At 48.2% G+C, this 24,376-nt stretch overlaps 1 protein-coding gene across 2 annotated transcripts in view; it reads left to right on the forward strand.

Moving 5' to 3' along the window:
• The window catches only part of MIPEP (mitochondrial intermediate peptidase), a 1,848,751-nt gene that overhangs the window by 724,286 nt on the left and 1,100,089 nt on the right, over nucleotides 1–24,376 (forward strand). For both annotated transcript variants that reach the window (XM_069639422.1, XM_069639423.1), the window contains exon 10: nucleotides 5,804–5,856. In XM_069639422.1, the coding sequence (XP_069495523.1) occupies nucleotides 5,804–5,856 (53 nt within the window). The remainder of the gene's footprint in view (nucleotides 1–5,803; nucleotides 5,857–24,376) is intronic.

The following is a 24,376-nucleotide window of genomic DNA, read 5'->3' on the forward strand; positions in this document are numbered from 1 at the left end:
AAGAGGAAGAAATTTGAGCGGTCTTCTAAGACCTTTGAGGACGCCCCGGCGACGGGGGTCCAACATAAGGCCAAGCACCGCGAGTCCGCTGGCACCGGGAGCGCCGAACGGTCGGGCTCTACGGGCGCCAGGCAGGGCGCACCCTCCCCGGCACCATCAACCAGGAGCCAACGCTCTGGGTCGGGTAAGAGGAAGGCCGAGCACCCGGCGAAGCTCCTGGAGATGCCCCGGTTGAGCTCGAAGGCGGAGGGGGAGCGAGGCAGTGTCCCCCCCCCCTCAAGGATAAGGCGGTGAGCGCACCTAAGGTGGTGAAGGCCTTAATCCATCCGGCCAAGCCCTCTATCGAAACTGTCGTGGCGGCCCTGGCTCAGCCTGTGGAGGCTACACCAGTGGTGGCGACCTCGGGGCTCAGAGTCTCCCTGCCACCTCGGAGGGAGTCCTCTTTTGTGCCCATCGATAGGACCCCCGTGAAATCCCCCGTGGGGAAGAAAAAGGGGGGGCAGAGCGTCGTCGTAGATTCGGCCTCAACCTCGGAGGAGGAGCTGGTCGAGGTCTTAAGCCACGGCCTCGGCGTGGAAGAAGACCGGCCCGTCGGGATGGATCCCGACGCAGGTGACGACGACATCGTCGAGGGTACCGACGGGGCCCCTGATCGCCCGTCGGATTCCCCTCTGCCAGCGCCGCGAGACAACTCGGCGGCCATTTTGTTGGCTATACAGTCCTTATGCTCTGAGATAAGGACGAGACTACCGTTGCCGACGGAACCTCTCCCGTCGGGGGACCCAGAACCGGGACCTTCTGGTGTTCCCCCTACCAAGAAAAGAAGGATCCACCCTCCACCTCCTTTTCAGCCGTCGCGCCCCTTCCAGCCCTCCTCCCCGTCCACCCGAGGGGAAAGGAAGTAGCCCACTCAAGAGGGGATGATACTGACACGACTGACACGGCAGCGACGGGTACGGACGACGAGGTATACGACGAGGATGTACCGTCGTCGCCTCCCACCAGGGCTTCTCCGCCCGATGAGATTGGATCGTTCCACTCAATGATCGCCAGGGCATCCGAGCTTTTCCAACTCTGCCCTGAGGAGAAGAAGGAAGGTTTCCTTTATCAGCGGCGCGAGGCCAAGAGGAAGACGGTCCTCGCGGTGCCTCTATTGGACGACATTTGGGATGAGGGCCTCACCCTCCTCAAGAACCCGTCCACGACGCCAGCTAGAAGAGACCGGTACGAGAAAAAGTACCGGGTCCCGGACACGGCCCCCCTGTGCCTCCGGGCGCAGCCTACTCCGGACTCTGTCGTCTCCACGGCGGCCAGGAAAAAAGCGGGGGGGGGTGCGGCCTCCACATCGACTTCCCCACCGGACAACGAGGGAAAGAAATTGGACGCTATGGGACGCAGAGTCATCTCGTCTGCAGCGACGACGATTAAAGCTGCCAACGCCTTGGCTATCGTGGCCCGATACGACAGGGAGCTCTGGTACAAACTGGCTCCCCTGCTGGACTTCTTGCCGGACGACAAGAGGGCAGAGGCCCTGGAGATCCTGCAGGAAGGTGAGGTGGCTTCGGACCACGCCATTACCGTTGCGACGGACATCGCCGACACTGGGTTCCGCCAGTTGGGCAACGGCGTTTGCCTTAGGCGGCGTGGATGGCTCAAGGCTACGGACTTCCATCAAGACGTTCAGACCAGAGTCCTGGACATGCCCTTCGATGGGAACAACCTGTTTGGGAAGACGGTGGACGATTCCCTTCAGGCCATTAAAGCGGACACCGAGACGGCCCGGGCCCTTGGAGTTCTGCAACAGCGACGGACGCCCTTTCGGAGCAGCGGAGGCAAGGGCGCCTCCAAAGGTTCCGGCGGCGGTTTCTCCTCCTACCGTCAAGCGGCCCGCTCGCCATCTCAGGAGGCCTACAGAGGACGAGGCAAGCCTGGCGGACCCCGCCGTCATCGCCAAGGACAAGGCGCTAAAGCCTCGTCGAAGCAGGATTGAACCGGCCGGGGGGTCGGGCCCCCACCGAAGCACCCCGGTGGGAGGCCGGCTGGCGAGCTTCGTCAGCGTGTGGGAGTCCATCTCCACCGACCGTTGGGTGCTGGACGCCTTGGCCCGGGGCCACGCGCTCGAGTTTCAAAGGAAGTGTCCGCGCGCCCCCCCCGTGGCCAGGAAAGAACTTCACGTCCCTCAACTTCTCCTGGAGGTGAAGGCGATGCTCAAGAAGGGCACCATCGAACTCGTCCCAAAGAGGCTTCGGGGCTCCGGAGTCTACTCGAGATACTTCCTCGTGAAGAAGAAGACGGGGGGATGGCGCCCCATCCTGGACCTGCGAAATAAGTTCATCAAGGCGCAAAAGTTCCGGATGGTCACCCTCCAGCACGTCCTGGGTCAGCTGGAGGAAGGAGACTTCCTGTCGTCGTTGGATTTGGAGGATGCCTACTTCCATATTCCCATCTTGAAGGGGCACCGAAAATTCCTCAGGTTTGTGGTCCAAGGGCGGCATTACCAGTTCAAAGCCCTCCCCTTCGGTCTACGGTCGGCACCCAGGGTGTTCACCAAGTGCCTCGCACCGGTGGCGGCTCAGCTGCGCCGCGAAGGGATCCACGTCTACCCCTACCTGGACGACTGGCTCATCCGAGCCAAGACAAGGGAGCTCGCCATGGTTTACACGGCAAGGACCGTCCAACTTCTCACGGACCTGGGATTCTCCGTGAACTACGCCAAATCCCACCTGGTACCCGCGCAAGACACTCTGTTTCTGGGAGCGAGGCTCAACACAGTGTCCCTTCTGGCCTCCCCATCGGAGGAGAGGACCAGGACCATCCTGGGCAAGGTGCAGCGGATGTTGGTGGCCGACGCGGCCAAGGTGAGGTCCATCAAGTCCCTCCTCGGAATGATGTCTTCCTGCATCTACCTCATTCCCATGTGCAGGCTCCGGATGCGCCCGTTGCAGGAGTTCCTGGACGCGCGCTGGATCCAAACGACGGGCAGCTTCGAGGAAAGGATCACACTCGACGAGAGTTTCCGACGAGCGATCCGGTGGTGGGGCACCCGCGCGCATCTGACGGTGGGCATGGACTTCCAGACCCCAGCCCACCAGGAGACAGTGACCACGGATGCCTCCCTGGAAGGGTGGGGAGCGCACACCGAAAATCTGCACGCAAGGGGCCTTTGGCTCCCGACGGAGAAATCCTTACATATCAACGTCCTGGAGCTCCGTGCAGTGTTTTGGGCCCTCAGGTCCTTCCTTCCGTCCCTCAAGGGCAAGGTGGTGAGGATCTTCACCGACAACACCATCACCATGTTTTACATCAGAAAACAGGGCGGAACCAGGTCCCCAGCACTGTCCAAGGAGGCGCAGGACCTGTGGCATTGGGCAGTCGCCCAAGGGATGTTTCTGGTGCCGTTTCATCTGGCAGGGATAAAAAACACCATCGCCGACTCACTCAGCAGGGAGCTGCGCTCGTGCCACGAGTGGGAACTACGGCAGGATCTAGTGGATCGCCTCTTCCGATGGTGGGGCACACCCCAGATCGACCTGTTCGCGACGGCGACGAACTCCAAGTGCCGGAGGTTCGCCAGCAGGTTTCCCCAGGCAAGGAGCATGGGCGATGCTTTCTCGTTCCCCTGGGAGGGCCTGTTCCTCTACGCGTTCCCTCCTTTGCCACTGCTAATCCGGCTCGTCAACCAGCTCAAGAGGTCACGGTGCAGGATGATCCTCGTCGCACCTGCGTGGCCGAGGCAGATATGGTTCCCGGACCTTCTGGACTTGTCAGCGTCCCCGCCAATCAAGCTGCCGGTGGACGCGGATCTGCTCTCCAGGGAAGGAGGCGCCATCCTCCACCACGACCCGAAATCGCTGAACTTGCAGGCCTGGCTCCTGCAGCGCTAGAGTTTGGAGGATACGACATACCGGCCGACTGCAGAGAGGTTCTTGCAAAGGCCAGGGCGTCCCCGACTCTTAAATGCTACGGACACAAATGGAAGAGGTTCTCTGTCTGGTGCCACGCACAGAAGATTAACCCTCTACGGATTATGGCTCCCCAAGTTCTGCCGTACCTGCTGACGCTGGCTAAAGCTGGACTGGCACACGCGTCCATCAAGATTCATCTTGCTGCGATCTCCCGATACACCAGAACCACGGGACGGACGTCCTTGTGGTCTCATCGTCTGGTGAAAGAGTTCATGAAGGGACTGTTCAGATCGTTCCCGCCGGTGAAGGCTCCGGCCCCGGCGTGGGAGCTCAACGTGGTGCTGACCAAGCTCATGGGACCTCCGTTCGAGCCTCTGCACTCGGCCCCGTTGAAGTTTCTGTCGTGGAAAACAGCGTTTCTTGTGGCCATCACCTCCGCACGACGGGTGGGAGAGATCCAGGCCCTTTCCTGCAAGGCCCCGTACTTGACTTTTCACGACACGAGGGTAGTGCTCAGGACGCACCCCTCCTTCATGCCCAAGGTACCGTCGGACTTCCATCTCAACGAACCCTTGGTGTTGCCTGTATTCTTCCCGTCGCCTTCGTCGCCGGCTGAGAGGACTTTGCACTCGCTGGATGTGGCTAGAGCGCTGAAGTTCTACGTGTTTTCGGAAGACGTCACAACTCTTTGTGAACTTTGGACCTGTCAATCAGGGGAAGGCTCTCTCGAAGGCTTCCATTTCCAGATGGCTCTCCGGCTGTATCATGTACTGTCATCGGTTGGCAAACCGACCGCTGCCCGGCCGTCCGAGAGCCCATTCCACCAGAGCGATCGCAGCTACCACGGCGTTCCTTTCTGGTGTGCCCCTGCTGGACATATGCAGGGCTGCTACGTGGAGGTCGACGCACACCTTCACGAAGTTCTACTGCGTCGATCGGGATTCCAGGGAGGAGTCCAGGGTCGGCCAAGCAGTGCTGCGCAACCTGTTCGCCTGAGGTGAGCCTGGTGAGGAGGTAAGATGCTTAATGTTGAGTTTGATGCAATGCTTAATGTTGAGCCTTTGCCACCTCCCATGGTTGTGCATGTGTGTACTGCTATGTATTCTTTATTCATGAGCATGTGAATCCATGCCAGACCCCATGCTGGAGAAGGAACAAGTTACTTACCTGTAACTGTTGTTCTCCAGCATGGGTCTGGCATGGATTCACATGCGAACCCTCCCGCCTACCCCTCTGCGGCTCTTCACTTGGTCATACTGCCACTTCACGTGCTTCCAAATCTGAAGATGGCTGCCAGAGGCGGTGCTTAGGTAGAGGGCAGTCATTGGCTGTGGTCAGTATGACGCAGAGACCAGTGATTGGTTATTACTACGAAAGACAGATCAGAAACGAAACTGATACTGTTTTTTCTTTACCGAGGATTCCCAGCCTGACGACGGGGAATATTCATGATCATGTGAATCCATGCCAGACCCATGCTGGAGAACAACAGTTACAGGTAAGTAACTTGTTCCTTATCCCATGTTACTCGCAGACTGTCGAGTCTAATTATAATCATGCTTAACAATCAAAGGGAAACTACTGATTTATGAATTTGGTATTAACAGGAGTTTTATGTCTTTGTGTATTGGAATGTAATTGATGTCAATTTGTATTGATAAAATGTAAGTTGTGTGTAAGATTAACTGGTCAACCGAACCACACTTCAATAAATAAATAAAGATGATCTGTGTGTATGATATTTCTGTGATAAAACTGACAATCTTTTGCCTCTTGAATTCCAAACTCTACTTCTTAAAGCACTGTCTAGCTTGTGTGATTATAATTAGTGTATGCTGATTTGGAGGCATTTCAATGTACCATATTGAAGACTTTGAAAATGTTTTATTTTGCTGCAGACACTGATGCCCTGGGATCATCCGTACTACAGTGGTGTGTTGCGTGCTGAGCGGTGAGTAACCAGAATATGCCTTGTGCCTTAAAGTAAATGTACCCATATGGTGAAGTTATGATCTCAAAGACTGCCTTTCCTTTCCTTTTAATGTAGCACACATCATTGTGATTAATTAACCCTCTCATTAATACATTTCATAATCTTGCAATTAAGTGACCAGCTCTATGATTGAAAAAAGGCATCATTTATAAATGATGTACCTTATTGTAAATGTCCCCTTTTATTAATCCGGACAACATGGGCCATATGGCAAGTTATCAATAGCGAGAAATGCAAACGCCAGCACTAAATGAAATTGTACTGTTAACTGTTTTGTTTTTGTACTTTCTGTTAATATGGAGTGTGTTTTTTATTTTGCATCCACTCTATTGGAGTAGATAATTATCACAATATGCAAGCTATTCTTGTTGAATAAAATGTTATGCAGTTGCTTCTTTGAGGTATTATTGAAGCGTATATATTTCCTATATTCATGTTATAATGTACATGTTAATTCTGGCAGAATTAATTCTTCCGCCTATAGTAGTTGTCTCTTTAGGAACATTCTTTAATTCCTTGGGGGAAACATTTATTTGCTTGAAGAAAAAAGTTTATTTTGTTAAGTCCAGAGCACCACTTTATTCTAGAGACTTGCTGAGTAGCTCTTTTTTACTGGTTGAAATAACAACACTGTCCATTTAAACTCATGCTAAAGTTGAAAGGCTTCTAAGTTGGATGGACGGTGTGACGAATCCAGGGAACTTGTCCTTTCTCCCGAAGGAGGAGCCACCCCCTTGGGGCTAGGAGGTGAGCCCGCTGTGCCTGACCCTCCTTAGGGGACAGGGCAAGTGGGATTCCACTGGGTGTGACAACCCCTCTAGGGGAAAAAGGAGTCTCCAAGTAGGGATGTTACTTAACCTTCTTTTCATTCAAAGACTGGGGTTTGTTGGTTATTATTATTATGGTATTTCCTGAGCGCTGACCTAGCTTCGAGAAGCCCAGAGCGCTTTTCAGAGGTAACAGAATAGATATGCAGAGGGGGGTAGGTTACAGAGGGGCACAGAGGAGGGGTCCATCTGTACCGGGTGGTGGGGAGCAGAGAGGCGGGCAGCGCCTCACGAGTCAGATGGCGCAAGGGGCGATGTGAAGGCCTAGGTGTTGAGGAGGAGAGACTCCTTTGGGGTTATATGGGAAATGCACAGAACAATCATGACAAGGGCCGCTTTAAAGAGGATGTCTTGGTTTCTGCCCTGTATTCGTTGCCACCTGTTTGTGAAGACCAGAACCAATGGAAACTTCCTTTACGTTCCATGGATGAACATAAAGACAGCTGGACACAAAGAGATGAGGGAATAATCAGCCAGGAATCCAGAAACACTGCGAGTGTGCAGAAAATGGAGTCGCTCCCTCACAGGAGGAGCTGAGCTGAAGCACCACACAGTCAGTGTGGTGCGTGGAGTCCCAGGGTAGCCTGCTGAATGCTGTCTCTTCGAAGGCAGGGTGCCGGATGAGCTTGGGGCCGCTGAGGAAAGAAATTCACCAGCGTCCCACTTTCCAATGCCAGAGTCCCAGAAAGGAAGCACCAGGACATAAGGTGTGCAGCACTGCATGAGGAGCGGGTTGAGGGCGGTGAGGCCACACCATAGCAGATGATACTCAGATCCTCCTCCCACTTTCAGGGGGTTACGACAAGAATTTGGCCTTGATTAGCAGAGTGTATATCATCCTGCAGGCATGGATGTCTATGCATGATCTATGCCTGAATGATGATAAAACAGAACTTTATCATCCTGGGTACCTCAACCAGCCTAAAAAAACTAGGCCTTAGCTACTCCTTCTTCAAAATCGACGGAAACCTCATAAAGGTGGCACAAGAGGTAAAACACTAGGTTTCTACCTCGACTCCACCCTATCCTTCTCCAAACAAGTTAACATGCTAGCGTCCTCCACAGCGTACACGTGTAAACTTATCAGAACAGGCAGACCATTTCTCTCGGATAACAGCTGTATCATTCGAGCTAGAGCACTTATCCTGTCACGGCTATACTACTGTAATGCCCTATATATTGGAGCCAATAAATCTATCATTACTAGAATACAAATCCTACAAAATGCTCTGAGAGCAGCCCTAGGTATCTCTAGAAGAGAACATATTGCTGAGAGTACACGACTGAACAACTGGCTCTGGACAAATGACAAAATCCTCCTTAAAACTGCTTCACTCACCCGCAAATCGCTCAATAATGCCGCTCCACTATACCTCTCGGAGAGATTCCACAAAAGGACATCCCTAAGACCTACTAGAACAGCAAACCAAGACTGCGTTTCTATCCCCAGATTCAAATTATCCACGGTCGGAGGCAATAGCTTTCCTGTCAAAGCGGCTAAACTTTGGAACACCCTACCCCCTACATTGAGAGTTGACCAGTCATATCAGAACTTCAGATGAAACACCATCCTTTGGTTAAAATCTATGGACAATTAACTCACACCTGTAAGATGCTTGCTTACATATTCATAACTTAGCAAGTTTACCAACCTCTATACTCACTGTAACAATCACACGTCTGTATACTTTGCCTACAACATCTGTAAATATGTAAATTGTCCCACTTCCAGCCCGCATACGTCCGATTATTAAAGTATATATTTGTATATTTTGCATATATCTGTGTACCCGCTGCTGTAATTAATGTACCTCGTTTTATGACTGTATGTAACTAAGCTTCGCAAATTCTTGTAACTGTTGCGCCCTAATACCCTTGGGTCTGGTAATTTAATAATATAAATAATAAAAAAAAAAACATATCCCGAACTGGGCTGATGTTCTGAATACCCCACAAGGGGGTGCGAAAAGGAAGATCCAAAACGGGGCTAAGCAGGCCCGTAGCCTACACGAGGCTGAAGGTAGAAATATTCCTCTGGGGATAATGGGACAGAATTTTGTTTTTCTGAATATCAACCTCTACAGTTCAGAAGAATACATCCCTGAAGTGAAGATGAGCTGGGAACTATTCAGACTGGCTGATAAGTTTGTGGTTTTGCTAAGAGGAAACTGAGACACATTTGTTTTGTTGTTGGGACTACTACATTAGCCGGAAGGCTAAGAGAACTTTTAGAATTCTTTGGTGGGGGTTGCAAAGCCTGCCACCACTGATGGAGAATAACCCTATCCTAAAGTTACAACTTGGATTGTTTTTTCCTTTCAAAGTCGTAGGGCAGGTTTTAGGTCAATAGATTTTTACAGCGGACAGTGTTTTCTTTGAAAGACGTCCCGACTATCACTGTATGTTGTTTTTTAAAAGAGGGGCTGCATCTTAGCTGTAGGGTTTAGAGGAGACATTTGTTTAAAGTTTAATAGAACCTCTGGTTCAAACATGTTCTCTGGCTCCTATATCTGACTTACAAAACCATGCAAACAACATGAACTTACTCTTTATCTATATTTTTAAAGCATATATTCATCTGTTAGGCATCATGGCACTGAATTAACTACAGCAACCCTAGCCTTCAATCTCAGCAAGGAAAAGGATAACTCTGCCCTGCTTGGTAAAACCTAATATGCTTTGGAATTGAATCCTAATCTTACTAGGGAGCGAGTTCTAGCAAATGAGTTAAGGTATCAAAAAAGAAGGTCCTCTTTACGAAAAAGTCTAAATCGAGAAACCACTGTTAAATGTTCACAAGTGCAATGAAGTGATCACTCTGGTTGATATTTAACAATTTGGCTCAGAAGGCGGTAGGGGTAAACTCTGTCACAGCCTTCAAGTGGACCCTACGTTTACCAGAAATCAATGTTAGGACTGTAAAGCTGGGGTAGCATGGTCGCCGTTCAAGTAAGGAAAGAATGGAGGCTTCCCTCTGTAACCTTTTCAGCCGGGTGTTGAGTGCACTCTGGTAGCCCAAATTACAATACGATTATTTTGGTGGGACAAATGTGTTTACCAGGCTATCCTATAATAGAATAAGAAAGAAAATAAAAGGTCTCTGGCACTTAAGATGGAAATAGCTACAATTTTACTACTGTTGATAACTGAGATTTTAGGGAGAAACCAGAATCCAAATGGGACCTCCTTTGCAACCTTGCTTGACAGACCTTTATAAGATAAGGCTCAAGAACCTCTTCGTGCTTCAACTTCCTTCATAGTAACCTCAGACTTTGTGGAATTCAGTGCGTTTCTATGGCCACCTAATCAGTTAACTTGCACGTACAGCTGCTGACAACTTCTGCCAAGCAGCCAGCCATCCTCTAGCAGAAGGAATTGGTGTCATCGGCATCAGGGTGAAACAGCAGCTTTAAAATTGTTTGTAGTTCTGCAAAAGGGTGCCATGTACAAACTAAAGGCAGTTACAGCGCAAAGCCCTGTGCATGACATCCACCTCTAATCTGACTGAAGCAGAGGCAGAGAAATCGACAGGGAACTGTCTGACATCAGAAAATACAGGGAGTAACACATTCACAGAACCTGCTAAGGTGGAGCTGATTTTGCAGAATTTGTCAAAAGTCGATAAATGCTTTATATAGATACATCTTACACGACTGCCATTATTCACCAACCTGTGGATATCAGCCTCAACTGTCCAAGGAGCTTCTTCAGTGTTCCTTACTGGGGAAGATACACCTGCAAATAAAATGATTTGATTCCACAACTACCTGTATTTAAATGGCAGGTTTTTTTTCAATGAGGTTTCGTAGGAGTGCCAGCAGAGATCTTGAAATGGGGTTACCTGGACGATAGTCTAAATCTGCTTCCTTCAGTAGGGTCAATGATGCTGCCATTTAAATTTCTATTGTTCACCCCTAAATCGATGTACAGAAAGTGTACTCTCCTTGGTCATTGTGTATAAGAAGACATAGGGCCTCATTACGAGGTTGGCAGAATGGGTTTAACGGTGCCAGTAATGGTGCCGGTAAACCCATTTCACCCTATTACGAGGTTCCCTTGCGGGACCCGCTCAGAACGTCTGGTTAGACCAGATGTCCTTTGCGGTTCCCGCAAGGGGACCAGGGAGCTAATAACGGGCCCGTTGCTAACGGGCCCGTTATTAGCTCCATCCCCATTCCCATTGAGCCCTATGGGGGCTCGAATGGGTATGGGGATGTGGGGATGTTTTTTTTTTTTTTTTTAACCGGGTCTTCCAAGGTTGGAATGGCCAGGTGATTCCTCATTCAAGGAACCCGGACCCGAGTTTGGAGGCAGCCATGGCGCTAATAGCACCATAGCTACCTCCAAACACGTAATGAGGCCCATAATCTCTTTCTTACTGCAGCCAGGCACAAATATGTAACACAATCCGTGACTTTATTTTTCCCAGAGAGGATAGCCATGTGAATTTCAGTCTGAGTAGAAAGTGCTGTTAGTATTTTCGTTGCATCTCCAGTGTCAACCTGGTCGGAATTCACTACTTGATAGATTCCAACACCACCTTGCAGTCATGTCAGCTAGCTGTCGGCACAGAAGCAAGCAGGCCCAATTTGTTCATCCTCGTAATAGTTCTGTGTGTTCAGCATCACAGAATCTCCCCTGAGACCTGGCCCTGTATTGAAATCAAAAATCCCCACCCTCTCCACTTTCTCATGGAATCCGAGGACATGGTGTATATGTTGATTTGAAGTTTGCAACTAGAAACCTAATGTTCTGCTTATTCAAATGGTAAAGTAAGTTGTCACTGCTTGCCAGCCTGGTGAAGTGTTAGCGAGTGAATTCTGTGAAGCGAGGATTAAGTTGCCCATCTAAAAGGTAGGACTTTTTCATGATATGTTGTCTGCATATACTTAAATATTTACCTGTTTCAGTTCCCCAAAACACTGCAGACCACCTAACAGCCCAAGTATGTATTTTTTTTTTTTTCGGAAACATATCAAGCCCACAGTCACCTTCAATGAGGCCTCGTAGTACTGCGAAGAAGCTTGCCAACAATGTAGCACACTACTTCTGAAGATTATGGTTTTGGCTGAATTAAGTAGCTCTTCAGGGTCTTTCTGAAATTCAAGTTCTTTTGGATAAATCGAAGACCAGTTGGAATTGCATACCAAAATACTGACACTGTGAGAAAAGCGAGCTCAGCAAACATAGCCTTTTGGCCCCTTGGTATAAATGCAATCATGGACTTCAGCAATCTTAAAGTTTGAAGCTTATAAACAGTAAATTTAGATGTTATAAATTCTGTGCCATGGTTTTTAAACCCCTTATGTATTATGCAAAGAGATTTTTATTTCACCTGGCCGTGACATGCACCCAGCATAGTGAATTCTATGCAGGAGAGGATGGTCCATCTTTTTAAGATTCAAGGGAAATAGCACAGTAGGTGCTTCTATCATGTAATTGCATATGCATAAGTGAACACTGCTAGCGTAACCTATATGCACCATGACTGTGACATACACCTAGGCTTTGGAATGGGGGAATGTGAATTAGCAAAGGTTCATTCCCACACACGTTGAAGACCGGTCTCATAGGACTGCTTCCCAAAAATCCTTGCATGACCCACATGACCTAGCCAACTACAGACCCTAGCAAGCCTTCATTGGGAAGCTTATCCAGAGGTGCAGTGTCGGCCAAATTAGTTGCCAGAATCAACCAGCTTGGCCTCCTGCGTGATTAGCAGTCTAGCTTCCCACCAGATGCAACATTGAGACTGCAACCATCCAAGTTGTAGATGATGCACTGTGAATCGCTGATAAAGGGGACTCATGCCTGCTAGTTCTTTTAGACCTCTCAGCTACCTTTGACACAGTTGACCACCTAATACTCCTCTCCTGCCTCACAGACAGGATGGGCTTCTCTGTAACAGTCCTGAAATGGTTCACATCCTACCTATCCAGCAGACACCAGGCTTTACAGATGGTCTCATTCAGTTCCAACCAACCCCCAGTTATGTGCGAATCTCCCCAATCATCTTCAATCCATCTATAGACACCCCACGTGGCTTCTGTATGTAAATCTGGGCACTTTAAATTACAGATTCTACGCAAGGTGCTCCCCTTCATTCCAACTAAACATCGGGCTCCAGTGGTGGCTGCCTTGGTTCTGAGCACTACAAATTAATGTAACTCTCTTTACTTGGGTCAGCCGAGCTACCTCATTAAACACCTTCAACTGCTCCAAAGGTCTGCTGCCCGGGCGGTGACTCGCCCCCCCTCCTTGTGCTCATATGACCCCGCTGCTCAGACAACTACATTGGTTGCTGATTGAGAAGCACATTCTTTTGAAATCTCTGGCTGGTACACTACGCTTTTTACAATCAAGGCGCTGAATACATACATGAAAAATTCTCCTGTTATGTGCCATCCCGGCCTCTGCGCTCTCAGTCGGCTTTACTGATTGCTGTTCCTCGAGTCAGACTGTCCCAGATTGGTGGGCAAGCTTTTTCTGTGATGGCCGCAAAAACCTGGAACAGTCTTCCTCTGCATCTTCGTGCCAGCGATAACCATCTGGTCTTTCTACAGTGACCTAAAGACCCATTTATTTTAGATCTTTTGCTGCTGCTCCTTCTGCTTCTCTCAGCACCAAGATACCTCTGGGTGAATGTGCACTTTAGAAATGTATTAAACATAACATAACATTGCTCGCCTCTGTGAATCATGCAAACATGGATGTCAAACGCATACCTCAAACTGAACCCACCCCCCCAAACCGAGTTCATTTTCAACGGCCCCTCCACCAAACAACTTGTGCAACAATGACATATGCCTAGAAGGATTCACCCCTCAGCTGTGAAACTCTGCCAAACCCCTGCTTCATTGTTGACAGTGGCCTTTACTTCCAAAAGCACATAGCCAAAAAAGCCCAAACCACGTAGCTAAAGATCTCCATGCTCCGCATAACCGAACCTTTCATCCACCACATGACTTCTACACTGTAGTCCAAGCCCTTGTGATCACACACATTGATAGGGGAAACGCCCTGCTTACTTAATGGTTTTGTTCTTGGATGAATCCCCGTGAATCGACCCAAGAGTGGCTGAGGTCACCGCATATGATAATTGAAAAGTTCTGATGATTTATCATGAATTTGTCAATCAAGGAGGTGAATGATACTATGAAAATGTTTGACATTTTTACCGGATTCCAGAAACATTCACTAAGAGTAGGAACTCCTTAGGACTTGTTGACCCATTGGTTATTTCGATAATTGTTCCCTGTACAAAGGGATTGGGATTAAAAGATTTTAGAACCATCCAGCCTGGAACGTCTTTAATTAGAGTTACGAGTCCGGAAAACGAGCGACCAGACACATTTTTCAGGGCAGGGGTGAAGTTCATAGAGAATCCTTCACATACTGGTGCCGTTCTCATCCAAGTTTCTTGGAGGCATATTATGGTATAGTCTTCCTTGTTCAGCTCATTATCTTGAAGTAAGTGCATGAATCCTCTTGTGTTTCACGAAATTAGGGAACACTCTTGTGCTTGACTATTGAAACAGGGCTATTGACGTTTTGTCTGTGATTTGTTGTATTTTTCTGTTTCTATCCTGCAATGATCTCTTAGACTCATTATGCTTTCTGCCACTCCCAAAGTTTTTCTGTGAAGGGCATCTTATGGGACTTGGACTCCGGATCTTTTTAGTCTGTCAGTTCAGACTCTGACCGCCCCTACCCTCTCTCTCACACCAATTGCAGCAAAGAAAGTGTGCGGACTGGATGAGTGTGCGGTCTGGACGAGGGTGTGAACTAGACGATGATAATGACTGGACGAATGTGTGGAGCGGACGAGTATGAGGAACGGATGAATATGTGCGACGGACGATACTTAATATGCTTTGGAATGAAGGAAACACTTGAAAACATACATCATACCACACCCCACGCTTACTCTCCCCCTTACACCACCACTCATCTAGAACACAGAGATACTATGACACCATTCGGTATAACTGTTCTCATATCTACATCTCCCGCTTACTCCACATCACTCTAAGTAATCATTGCTGGTTTCACACCCCCCAGCCAGGCATTCTCCTCAGGCCTAACGCAGCCACACTCGTTCTGGGTAAAACCGACCAGAGCGAACGCATACTCCTGACCTCTCAACCACCACACCTACAGCTAAGAAGCAGCTACCACTCGATTTCCGCACCAGCTGCACACATACCTGGTGCGCACACGCACTTTTGGACTCCCTCTACTCTCTCTACTGACCTGAACTTCGGTGCCCAAGGGCGTTCAACCTACCAGCGCCTTCAGACCATACCAATGGTATATAAGGCGCTATATAAATGCAAAATAACATAACATAACATATACAAATGTTAGCAGCTTGTTTTTAGCGCTTCTAAGGGTGTTAGCTACCAACTGGGGGTGAACTTGTAGTACAACCCAATCTGAGCGCTGCTCGGACATGTATTCAACTATGTTGATGTCGTCAGATTCGATGGTTCTGAGAGTTGGCACTCAAACATTTTCATGATGTTTCTTCGATTCAAATTGACTTTGTCGTTGTCTTGTAATACATATTCGAGCTGGAGTTTTTTCGTGCATCTCATACTCTCAGCCGTGTTGCTGTTTACAGCCTTGTTTGAGTGTCCAATTTTTTTTTCTCCACCTGCGAGGTGGTATATTTCGGGTTGAACTTCACCCCAGTTGGAATGAGCTGCTTTTGCATCGGCTTCTTGCCGATTTTGATTTTCAGGATCCAAGGTCTTTTCTTCAAAGGACTTCCCACATCCAGCATTCGCTTTGCCACTTTAGTCATTCAAGTTGCAGGGCCATTGTTTCCATGTGCTAATGGGGTATCACCAATAGACTCGGAATCTGATCTGAAGTTACCTCTGCTCTTGGTTCTGATTTCGCACGACTTCAGTCTTCTTCATCATCAATCGAATATGTGGAGAGATTTGCCAAATCTTCAGAGGTGACAGAGTTATTTTCGTCTTGCTCTTCGTCGTCGAGTCTTGGTCGTTTAGTAGGAAGGATGAATATTCGTTTCCACTATGTTCGCCATAGATTGACTAGGTCTAGATGGCATCTCGAATGGGGCTTTTTTTATGGGCTGTTAAAAATGGCGATCGGAGGGGGAGTTGTTAAGTTCCTAATGAATTTCTTTGCTGCATTATTTTTGTTCTTGGGACCTTTGCCTACTCTCAGGTTTGCAATTCTGATAGTATCATTAGATTTTATTTTCTTATGTGTTTGATCCAATGGAGCAGTTTTAGAAACCAGAAATATGCCAAGTTCAAGTTTTAGAGGTGCTTGTTGGATTAAGTATGGGTTGCAATGACGCCAGAGGTTCTTTTGGAGCTGAGCTAGTGAATATGAAGCTGGGTGGAATTGTTGCATCTAGCATCTTCGGCTCTGATTCTTTTCTTCAGTCTTCAGTGATTTTTGGAACACTTAGTAGGCGCACATCATCATTTGCACCGTCAGGTGGAGGCATTGTTACTACAGCTTCAGGTGCCTGCAGTGGGAGCGCCTGTCTTTCGCGCTTTGTGTTTTGGCAGCTCACGGGGAATCTTAAAGCTTTTGTTTCTGGCTACCAATGATGGCAACTGACTTGTTCATGGGTCTTTAGTTGGAGCTCCCTTTGGCTCTTGAGGCATGTGACATTTGCACTTCTATGTAGTGTCAGTGATGGTTTGTGAACAAGGTGACACATCCGTTTTGTGCATTCTAGCACCGCCTCCATAAATTTGTTGTTTTGCACCAACTCGTTTCTTGTGATGTCGCTCAGCCGATGTTGCCATTTAGCAGAGGTCTCTGCTTCATGATTGAGTCGTTTGTGGAGGTGAACTGACAGCGTCTCCAACTCACTAACTTTGGTATTTACTACCGCTAGTAGAGCATTTTGATCTTTTATTGCTTCATGTAAAGATTCATACAGTTTTCGAAGGGGATGAGAACTGTCAAGGAGGCAGCCAGCACTTTGTTGTAAATCTGAAGGCCATCTGCTACTGATAAGTGCTGTTTATTTGCCTGCTCACTTCCAGTTTCAACTTGGGGTATCTTGCTGGGTCACTTGTTGAGTTATCAGGATGGGAGTCAATCCCTCTGCTTGAATAAGTGATATCATTCAAGGACTGCTTACCTTTGGGCTGTGTGGTAAATCTTTGATTTGATTTAGGTACTGTAAATGAATTGCAAGTCCTGGGAGTACTGGTTAGGTCAGCTGGTTTATGTGACAGGGTATAGTTAGATACCTTTCTCAATTCTGCACATGAGGATGGGTGGAGTTTATTTTTTTTCTCTCCTGCTAAGAGTGAGATTCTGATTTGAGGTGTTCCTTTAACTTTCCATGTGTTTTATGGGGTATGGGGTCTTTTACTCCATAGGGTCTCATGTGTTTTTTTGTGATATGGGTTACACAGCACCCTCCGTGCCGTAACCCAGGGGTGTCGTAGCGACCCCCCAACATAGACTCCATACCCTGGGACTGACTACTGTCTCTCAGGGCATGTAAGGTCACCATTGGCTTTACTAGTCCCAAATTATGAACAGAAACCAGTACAAACCATCATATTGTGGACGTACTGGTCGGGGCAATTCGATTGCCCCGAAGTCTGTTGTTCGAGGGGGCACGTCTCCGTCCCCCCTGATCGAGTTTTGGCTGGTGGCAGTGGATACTACTTTTTATATTCGACCACGAATATATCTCTATAGGATTTTCCCATTGTTCGAGGCTATCAACTTTAATTATTTAATTCTTATAGCCTCGCACATACCGCCGGTTTATTTATTTAATATTAATTCACCGTTTGGTATTTTTTGCCAGAACTCGATTCTAAAATGGCGTTTGTGTTCTCTTCTGTGACTCCAACCCAAGTCGAGCCCTTTGCTCCACTTTTTGGCGGGCTTCTCCACAGAAGCCTCCCAAAGTGGTGCCACTCTGTCTGGAGTGTGGGGGGGGGGGTTTAGGCACCCTGGACTGAGTTACCTTGGTAACTCAAGTCGAACTCTTGTGTGATTGACCCGAGTGGTGAGCCGGCCGGCTCACCACTTAGCATGTTTGATTGACAGCTAGGCTGAGTGAATGGGGGTGTGCTGCATAAAAGCAGGGCTTTGAGGACTGGAACTTCAGAAGTCGTCACAGGACCTAAGAATCCGAGGATGGAGAAGCTGAGCCGACCTGTAACGACGACACCACCGGTGGAGCCCTGCTGAATCGTCTCACCACTTTTCCCGACGACAGAGGAGATCTCCAGTCCGGAGAGTCTTCTTCCTTTGACTGGTGGGGATAACCAGTTTTGCCTTCTTTTCACCTTCCTGGAGCATCTCGTGGCATCCTTGCCCGTGCCAAGCACCCCGGCAACCGGAATACCACGGTTTACACCTACCGCGAAGAGAAGGGTAGTACCTTTTAACCGGAGAACGCCGCGGCTGGTTTCTTCCCTGGCAATGCAACGACCTTCCTCTTTCCTCCCCGGCAAGACCTCTTCTTCCTCTGGACGAAACACCGACTTGCACCTGCTGCCAGGAACAACTGCCCCCGCTGGAGCTTCCTTCACACTTAAAGTACTGTGTCCCGCCTGGCTTCCCTTGCGACAGATCGTTCGGGGTGACAGTAAAGCCTCGACTTTCTAACCTGGGCTGGCCTGGGACAACCTAGCTAACTTTGCCTGACTTTAATTTCATCCTTTTTGTACGAACTATCTACAAGACTCTTTGGGCATAACCTCACTGTGTGAACCTGGACCCCTTCTGCTTGCTCCCTCCAAGAGTGGGCCTTGCAATTGACTTCCTTGCTCTCCAGTAGAACTCTGCCTATTTTGCCTTACCGTGGTTCTTTGTAAAAGTATTGAAACTTGTGTGCTTCCTTAACTCTGCCTTTTTCCTCCCTTTCTTTACAACTTATTAGAGTGTCATCTTATGTTAAGCGCTCACCTCTGTCTGAAAATAAGTGGTGTTTCTCACTAAGACTTGTCTAATAAGTGAATAGGGTTGTATATATATGTTAGTGACTGTATGCTGAATTTACTTACCTCGTTTTTGCTAGTGTAAATTACAAGTGTGTTTTTAAATAAATAATGATATACTTTTACACCAAAGCTCTGGTCAGTGTTTGTTTGTGTCACTGTGTCTCTGTACCTATTGTGTATACTCTGCATACTGCCTAACTGTACCTATTGTGTATACTCTGCATACTGCCTAACTCTTCTTGAGGGAAGACGGACTGCTCAGCCACAGCTACCAAGTGAATCTGTGTGGTACAGACTGCTACCAAGTGGGTTTACTGCCAAACACCTGTAGCCTTAAATCTTTTGCAGTGGGCCCTAAGGGAACTGCACAGGTTTCTGCCTAAAAGTGGAATCTGAGCGATCCCACGTTTGTGCCTCTTACTCCAGTAGTGCCACTTTACAGGTGGGCAGCCAGTGCTATTTCCGAGGGTTTGAGCACCACAAGTGCTCACACACTGGAGATCTTTGCCGCCAGGTGGCAAACTCCTCAGCGTCGAACCATTTGTTTACTTCTTTTACTATATGACATTTATATTGCGCAACCATAAACCCATGGGTGTGAGGGCCCAGACGAGACAAAAAAAGACTTTGAGAAACCAGGAGATCCGTAACCGAGAAGGACGGTACTAAATCGTTCGAAGACTAGTATTTGAAAAGGAAGGTTTTAAGGCCCTTCTTGAAGTTACTCAGGGCTACAGAGTTTCTCAGATGAGCTGGCAAGGTGTTCCAGAGAGCCGGCGCCACGAAAGCGAAGGTGCCCTATTGTGCTTTCTTGGTTTTGACTTTGGGCTGGTGAAAATTTCTAAGGCAGGGTTTTATTCCTATGTGCCTTTGTAGGTAGGTGGGCATATTGCCCTTGAGGCATTTAAAGGTGAGATGACCATGAGTCTGAAGGTTATTCGTGAGTCCACGGGCAGCCAATGCAATTCTCAACGTGCCTCAGATACATGTGCCCTGTATGCAAGTCCAGAAACCACTCTAATCACTCCGTTTTGAACCACCTGGAGACGGTTAATGGTCTTTTTGCTAGAACCTGCTAATAGGCTGCAACAGTAATCTAGTTTTGATCCTATATAGCACGAGCGATGGACTCTGCATTAGGCTGACAAATAAGTGGTCGCAGGTGGGACAGCAGTTTAATGTAGTAGGTGGCAGAAGACACAGTATTGACCACATAAGATTTCATGGTGAGCGATTGGTCCAGAACCACACCCAGAATCTTTACCTTGGGGAGGGTGAGGATTTGAGTGTCTCCCAGCTGAATGTGTTTGTAGGCTGGGTCTAATTTGGCTAAAAGGCTATCAGATCCGACAACCATGAGTTCCGTCTTTCCACGGTTAAGTGCAAGATTGTTCAGCATCATCCATTGTTCAATGATGGTGATTATACGGTTAAGTTCTCTTTCGTCCTGATCATGCTGGCCCGTAAGAGGGATGACACATTGAGTGTCATCTGCATAGTTAGAAAAAAGTATGCCCTCCTGGACAAGGTGGGCAAAAAAGGGAGTCATAAAGATATTATAAATGCACGGCGACAAGCTGGCTCCTTGTGGCACTCCAAAAAGTATCTGGATTGCTGGTGCTTTAGCATTGTTGGCGCATACCCTACTGGATCTATTAGATAGAAAGGAGAGCAGCCAATTGGTGGCGGCCCGCGAACAATTGGCAACCGACATGAGCCTATCTGCCAGTATGGCATGATCGACCAGGTCGAACGCTGCCGATTGGTCCAGAGAGATGAGGAGAGAGACCTTCTGAGTATCCATTCTTTGGAGCAGTTGTGACTTGAGATCCAATAACGAGGTCTCGGTGCCGAAGCCTTGTCTGAAACCAGACTGGAAAGGATTGAGGATGGGGTAGGAATTGAGAGGTTGAGCCAATTGAATATAGGCAACCCGGTCCAATATCTTTAATAAGAACGAGCTATTAGTTATCGGCCTATAGTTGGTAGGTACGTTTTGATCCAAATTAGTTTTTTTCCGTAATGGGGTAACCCAAGTTTGCTTCATATCATCTGGAACCGGGCAATTCCGAAGTGAGGCATTAACAAATTTGCATATGGCATGTATCAGTATTGTAGTGTTGTTCGTTACATTTTTAATGCTCGTGAATATTTTTTGCTTTAAAGTAGTAGTGACGCTGCTTGCGCACTTATTAGTTGCGTTGTCTTTAAGTCTTTCAACTTCAGTTACCTTGCAAGAGGCGTCGAACGTCTCCATTGAGCTGAAGTTACAGGTCTCAGACTCTGTGAGGTAAGTTTCCTCGCCTCTGACAATCTCAGAAATACCTTCAGCTTCACCGTCGTCGTATATTGACAGTCTTAGCTTCACCTGAGGTGTTTATGTTGACTTTCTCGGAAGAGACTTTTGTCATATTGATCTAGCTCGTCTTGGACGTTGTTGGCACAAAAGGACACATTAACACATTTGCTAGATTCCAATAATTCGGAGTCAGTAAGCTCCACCTGCATTTCACCATTCTTACCAGAGCAGGCAGCTGCAAATTCAGCTGCAATTAAAGAATTAAGTAGCAGAGTATCGTGCTTCGGTCTGGTAGCAGCCGCTTCGGATTGAGCAACAAACTCACATGTGATGACCTCTGTGCCTTCAGTGCTGATTTTGTGGGTGTCCCTGGAGTTCGCATTCGCCGTCACCACATTTGTAGGAGCGCTTGCAACGTCATTCGGTTTAGCGATTAGAGAGTAATTTTGGGGCAGACATGGCACATGGGTGTTGTTGCAGTTCACAGTGCCATCGGACTCACCTTGGCTGCATGTCAGTTCATTTGCGGACGTCTTTCATTGCTGTAGCAGGAGTTTGCGACGAGTTAAAGGGTCTAACTCGAGCAGCTCAGCACATTTTTGCAGATGACCATCCTGCAGTGTGGTGGACAGAGTTCTCATTATCGTGTGGGAAGGGGTAGCGTTGTACACGAAGCGGAGGCAGAGCACTCATGACTCCTTAACACCAAGACTCTGCTTCGACTCTGTGTGCGCTCCGCGGACTCCCAGAGGTTTCATGGAGGTAATGATGATCAAGGCCAGACAGTCTAAAGCACGCCACAACACAGCAGACACCAAGACTCTCCTTCGACTATGTGTCCGCTCCGCGGACTCCCGAGGTTTTATGGAGGTAATGAAGATCAAGGACAGACTGTCCACAGCATGCCACAACACAGCAGACACCAAGACTCTGCTTCAACTCTGTCATTTTACACGTATATGCCCCCGCCAGACAAAGGAAGAACACATCTGGGCTATGTTATTGAAAAAAGCTCTACCCGGCCATATAGCGGTATATTGCAAAATAAATAGAAAAACTTGGGTATTACAATCATTTTTATTAGTGCCACCCGCACCATTATTGAAATAGGAAGCTGTTTCCAGCGCTCCAATTTGGTGGTAACACTGGACACCAAGGATTCATAGTTGAGTGATTTTGTAAGAGCAGGTATGCGCGTGATCTCAATGCTGAGGTACCTTATATTCAAGGGGGACCAACGTAATCCAAGCAAGTTGTCGGGTTCTTGTGTAGTGTCAGTTAACAGGAAGACCTCGGATTTATTACTATTTAGGCAGATTCTGGAGTATTTCCCGAACTTGTGAACTACAGATATTGGGCCTCATCACGAGTTGGGCGCTAACCCTGGCGGTATTACCTCCAGGGTTATTAGCCCTACTGCCAAACTCCCCGGCACTGTTAGCGCCGAATCACGGGTTTGGCGAAACGGTAAATCCCCATTCCCCATTGGGCCCATTTGGAAATTTCCCATTCCCCAATGGGGGGAATGTTTGGTGCCGAAAATTGGAAATAATCGCTGCGGATTTGCCCCTAGCTCAGAGCTGGGGGTAAATCCGCCAAGGCCGTGATTTGGTGGACCCTTAAATGCGGCAGTAATAGCATTACCGCCGCATTTAAGGGTTACCACCAAACTCGTGATGAGGCCCATTATCCTCTGCAAGTGCTCTGCTCGGTCCTTGATGTGCATCAGTATGTCGTAAGCGCATAACGTAATGAGCTCAACTTGCCCTGCAATAATGATCCCGGCGTTCCTGTAGCGAGTACGCATGAAGTCTGCCAGAGGTTGTATAACTAAGGCGAACAGCAGGGGTGAGAGTCGGCAACCCTGCCAAGTGCTGCCTTCTAGTATAAACGTTGGAAGAAAGCACTCCATTCGCGTAGATCCTAGCATATGGTTGTGTGTACAGGAGTTCCACCCATTTCCGGAAATTTGGCCCAAACACATTGTTATCCAATACCCTGAACAGGAATGGCCAGTATACCGCATCGAATGCTTTACGCATATCTAACGAGATTGCCATCCCTTCAATGCTCTGCGGTATCTGAGCAATCACATTATGCAACTGGCGTATATTGGACGCGGTCTATTTGCCTAACACAAACCCAGCTTGATCCTCATGTACCATGTATGGCATTAGAGGGCTCAATCTGGTTGCCAAGATTTTAGCGAACACTTTCGCATCCGTATTGATTAGAGATGGTGGTTGATAAGATCCGCAGTCATTTTGAGACTTGCCGGGTTCAAGCAATAAGATAATTATAGCCTCATTGATGGACTCCCGGAGTGTCCTTAACGCCAAGGCCTCAGTCCATACCAACATTTGCAGAGGAGAAAGCACATCCACAAATTCCCTGCAGAATTCAACTCCGAGCCCGTCCGACCCGGGAGCTTTCCCAATCGGAATACTGCCAATGGCTGTCTTAATTTCTTCCAGGCTGATCGGGACTTCCAGCGCAGCACGTGCGTCTGCGGATAGAAGCATTTTAGGGTTCCCTGCAACATATTGATACATTTTTAACTCTGTGGCCACACTCTTTGGGGAATGCAAATCCCAATAAAAATCACAGAATACCAAATTCACCTTATCTACCGCATTGGCTATCGATCCATCCGGACGGGCCACACATGAGAGAGAGGAGCTACCCCTATAATTGTGCCGCTGCAGGTTTGTCAAAGTACCGTAGCTCCCTACTGGCAGCGTCTCGATATTTATCTAAGGCCTCCTTAATCTCACAACTTGTCTGGGGGGATGGACTATCGAGATAGCTCTTCTGCAGCTGTGCCAATGTCTCTTTGTGTCTCGCTATTTCCCTTCTAATATCTCGCAGCACACCGAACTCTGTGGACATGCCTGCGCCCCTACTATATACTTTAAACACCTGCCACAGGGTGGCATTTGTACTCACCAACCCTTCATGCATAGCAAAATAGCAGTCTGTGTTGCGCCACATTGATCCGGAAGGCTGTGTCTTCTAATGAGGAGGGCTTGAAACGCCATTGTGGTCTGGGTGTCATGCTCCCGAGGATGTCTAATGAGATCAGTACTGGGTAGTGGTCTGATAGAGTGCGAGGTAATATTTTGCATTCAACCACTAGATTCAACAATTTGTGAGAGACTAACCACAGGTCGATCCCCGAGTGCATGTCATGCACCGATGGGTAAAAAGAGTATGCATGCTGTGTGCCATTAAGTGTACGCTACACGTCTTTCAACCCCAAGTCCTCTGTGTCTGTGTCTGGGTATCATTCGCGCGGCGGTTGTCAGTTGCCTAGGCGTCGTTAAAGTGCAGTCCTACTGTATATCTAATATGGTATTGAAGTCTCCTCTGTGGATTACTGCTGCGGTGGG

The sequence above is a fragment of the Ambystoma mexicanum genome, chromosome 7q (genome assembly GCF_040938575.1).
Source record: "Ambystoma mexicanum isolate Mex_15411 chromosome 7q, UKY_AmexF1_1, whole genome shotgun sequence".
In the NCBI taxonomy this organism is placed as follows: domain Eukaryota; kingdom Metazoa; phylum Chordata; class Amphibia; order Caudata; family Ambystomatidae; genus Ambystoma; species Ambystoma mexicanum.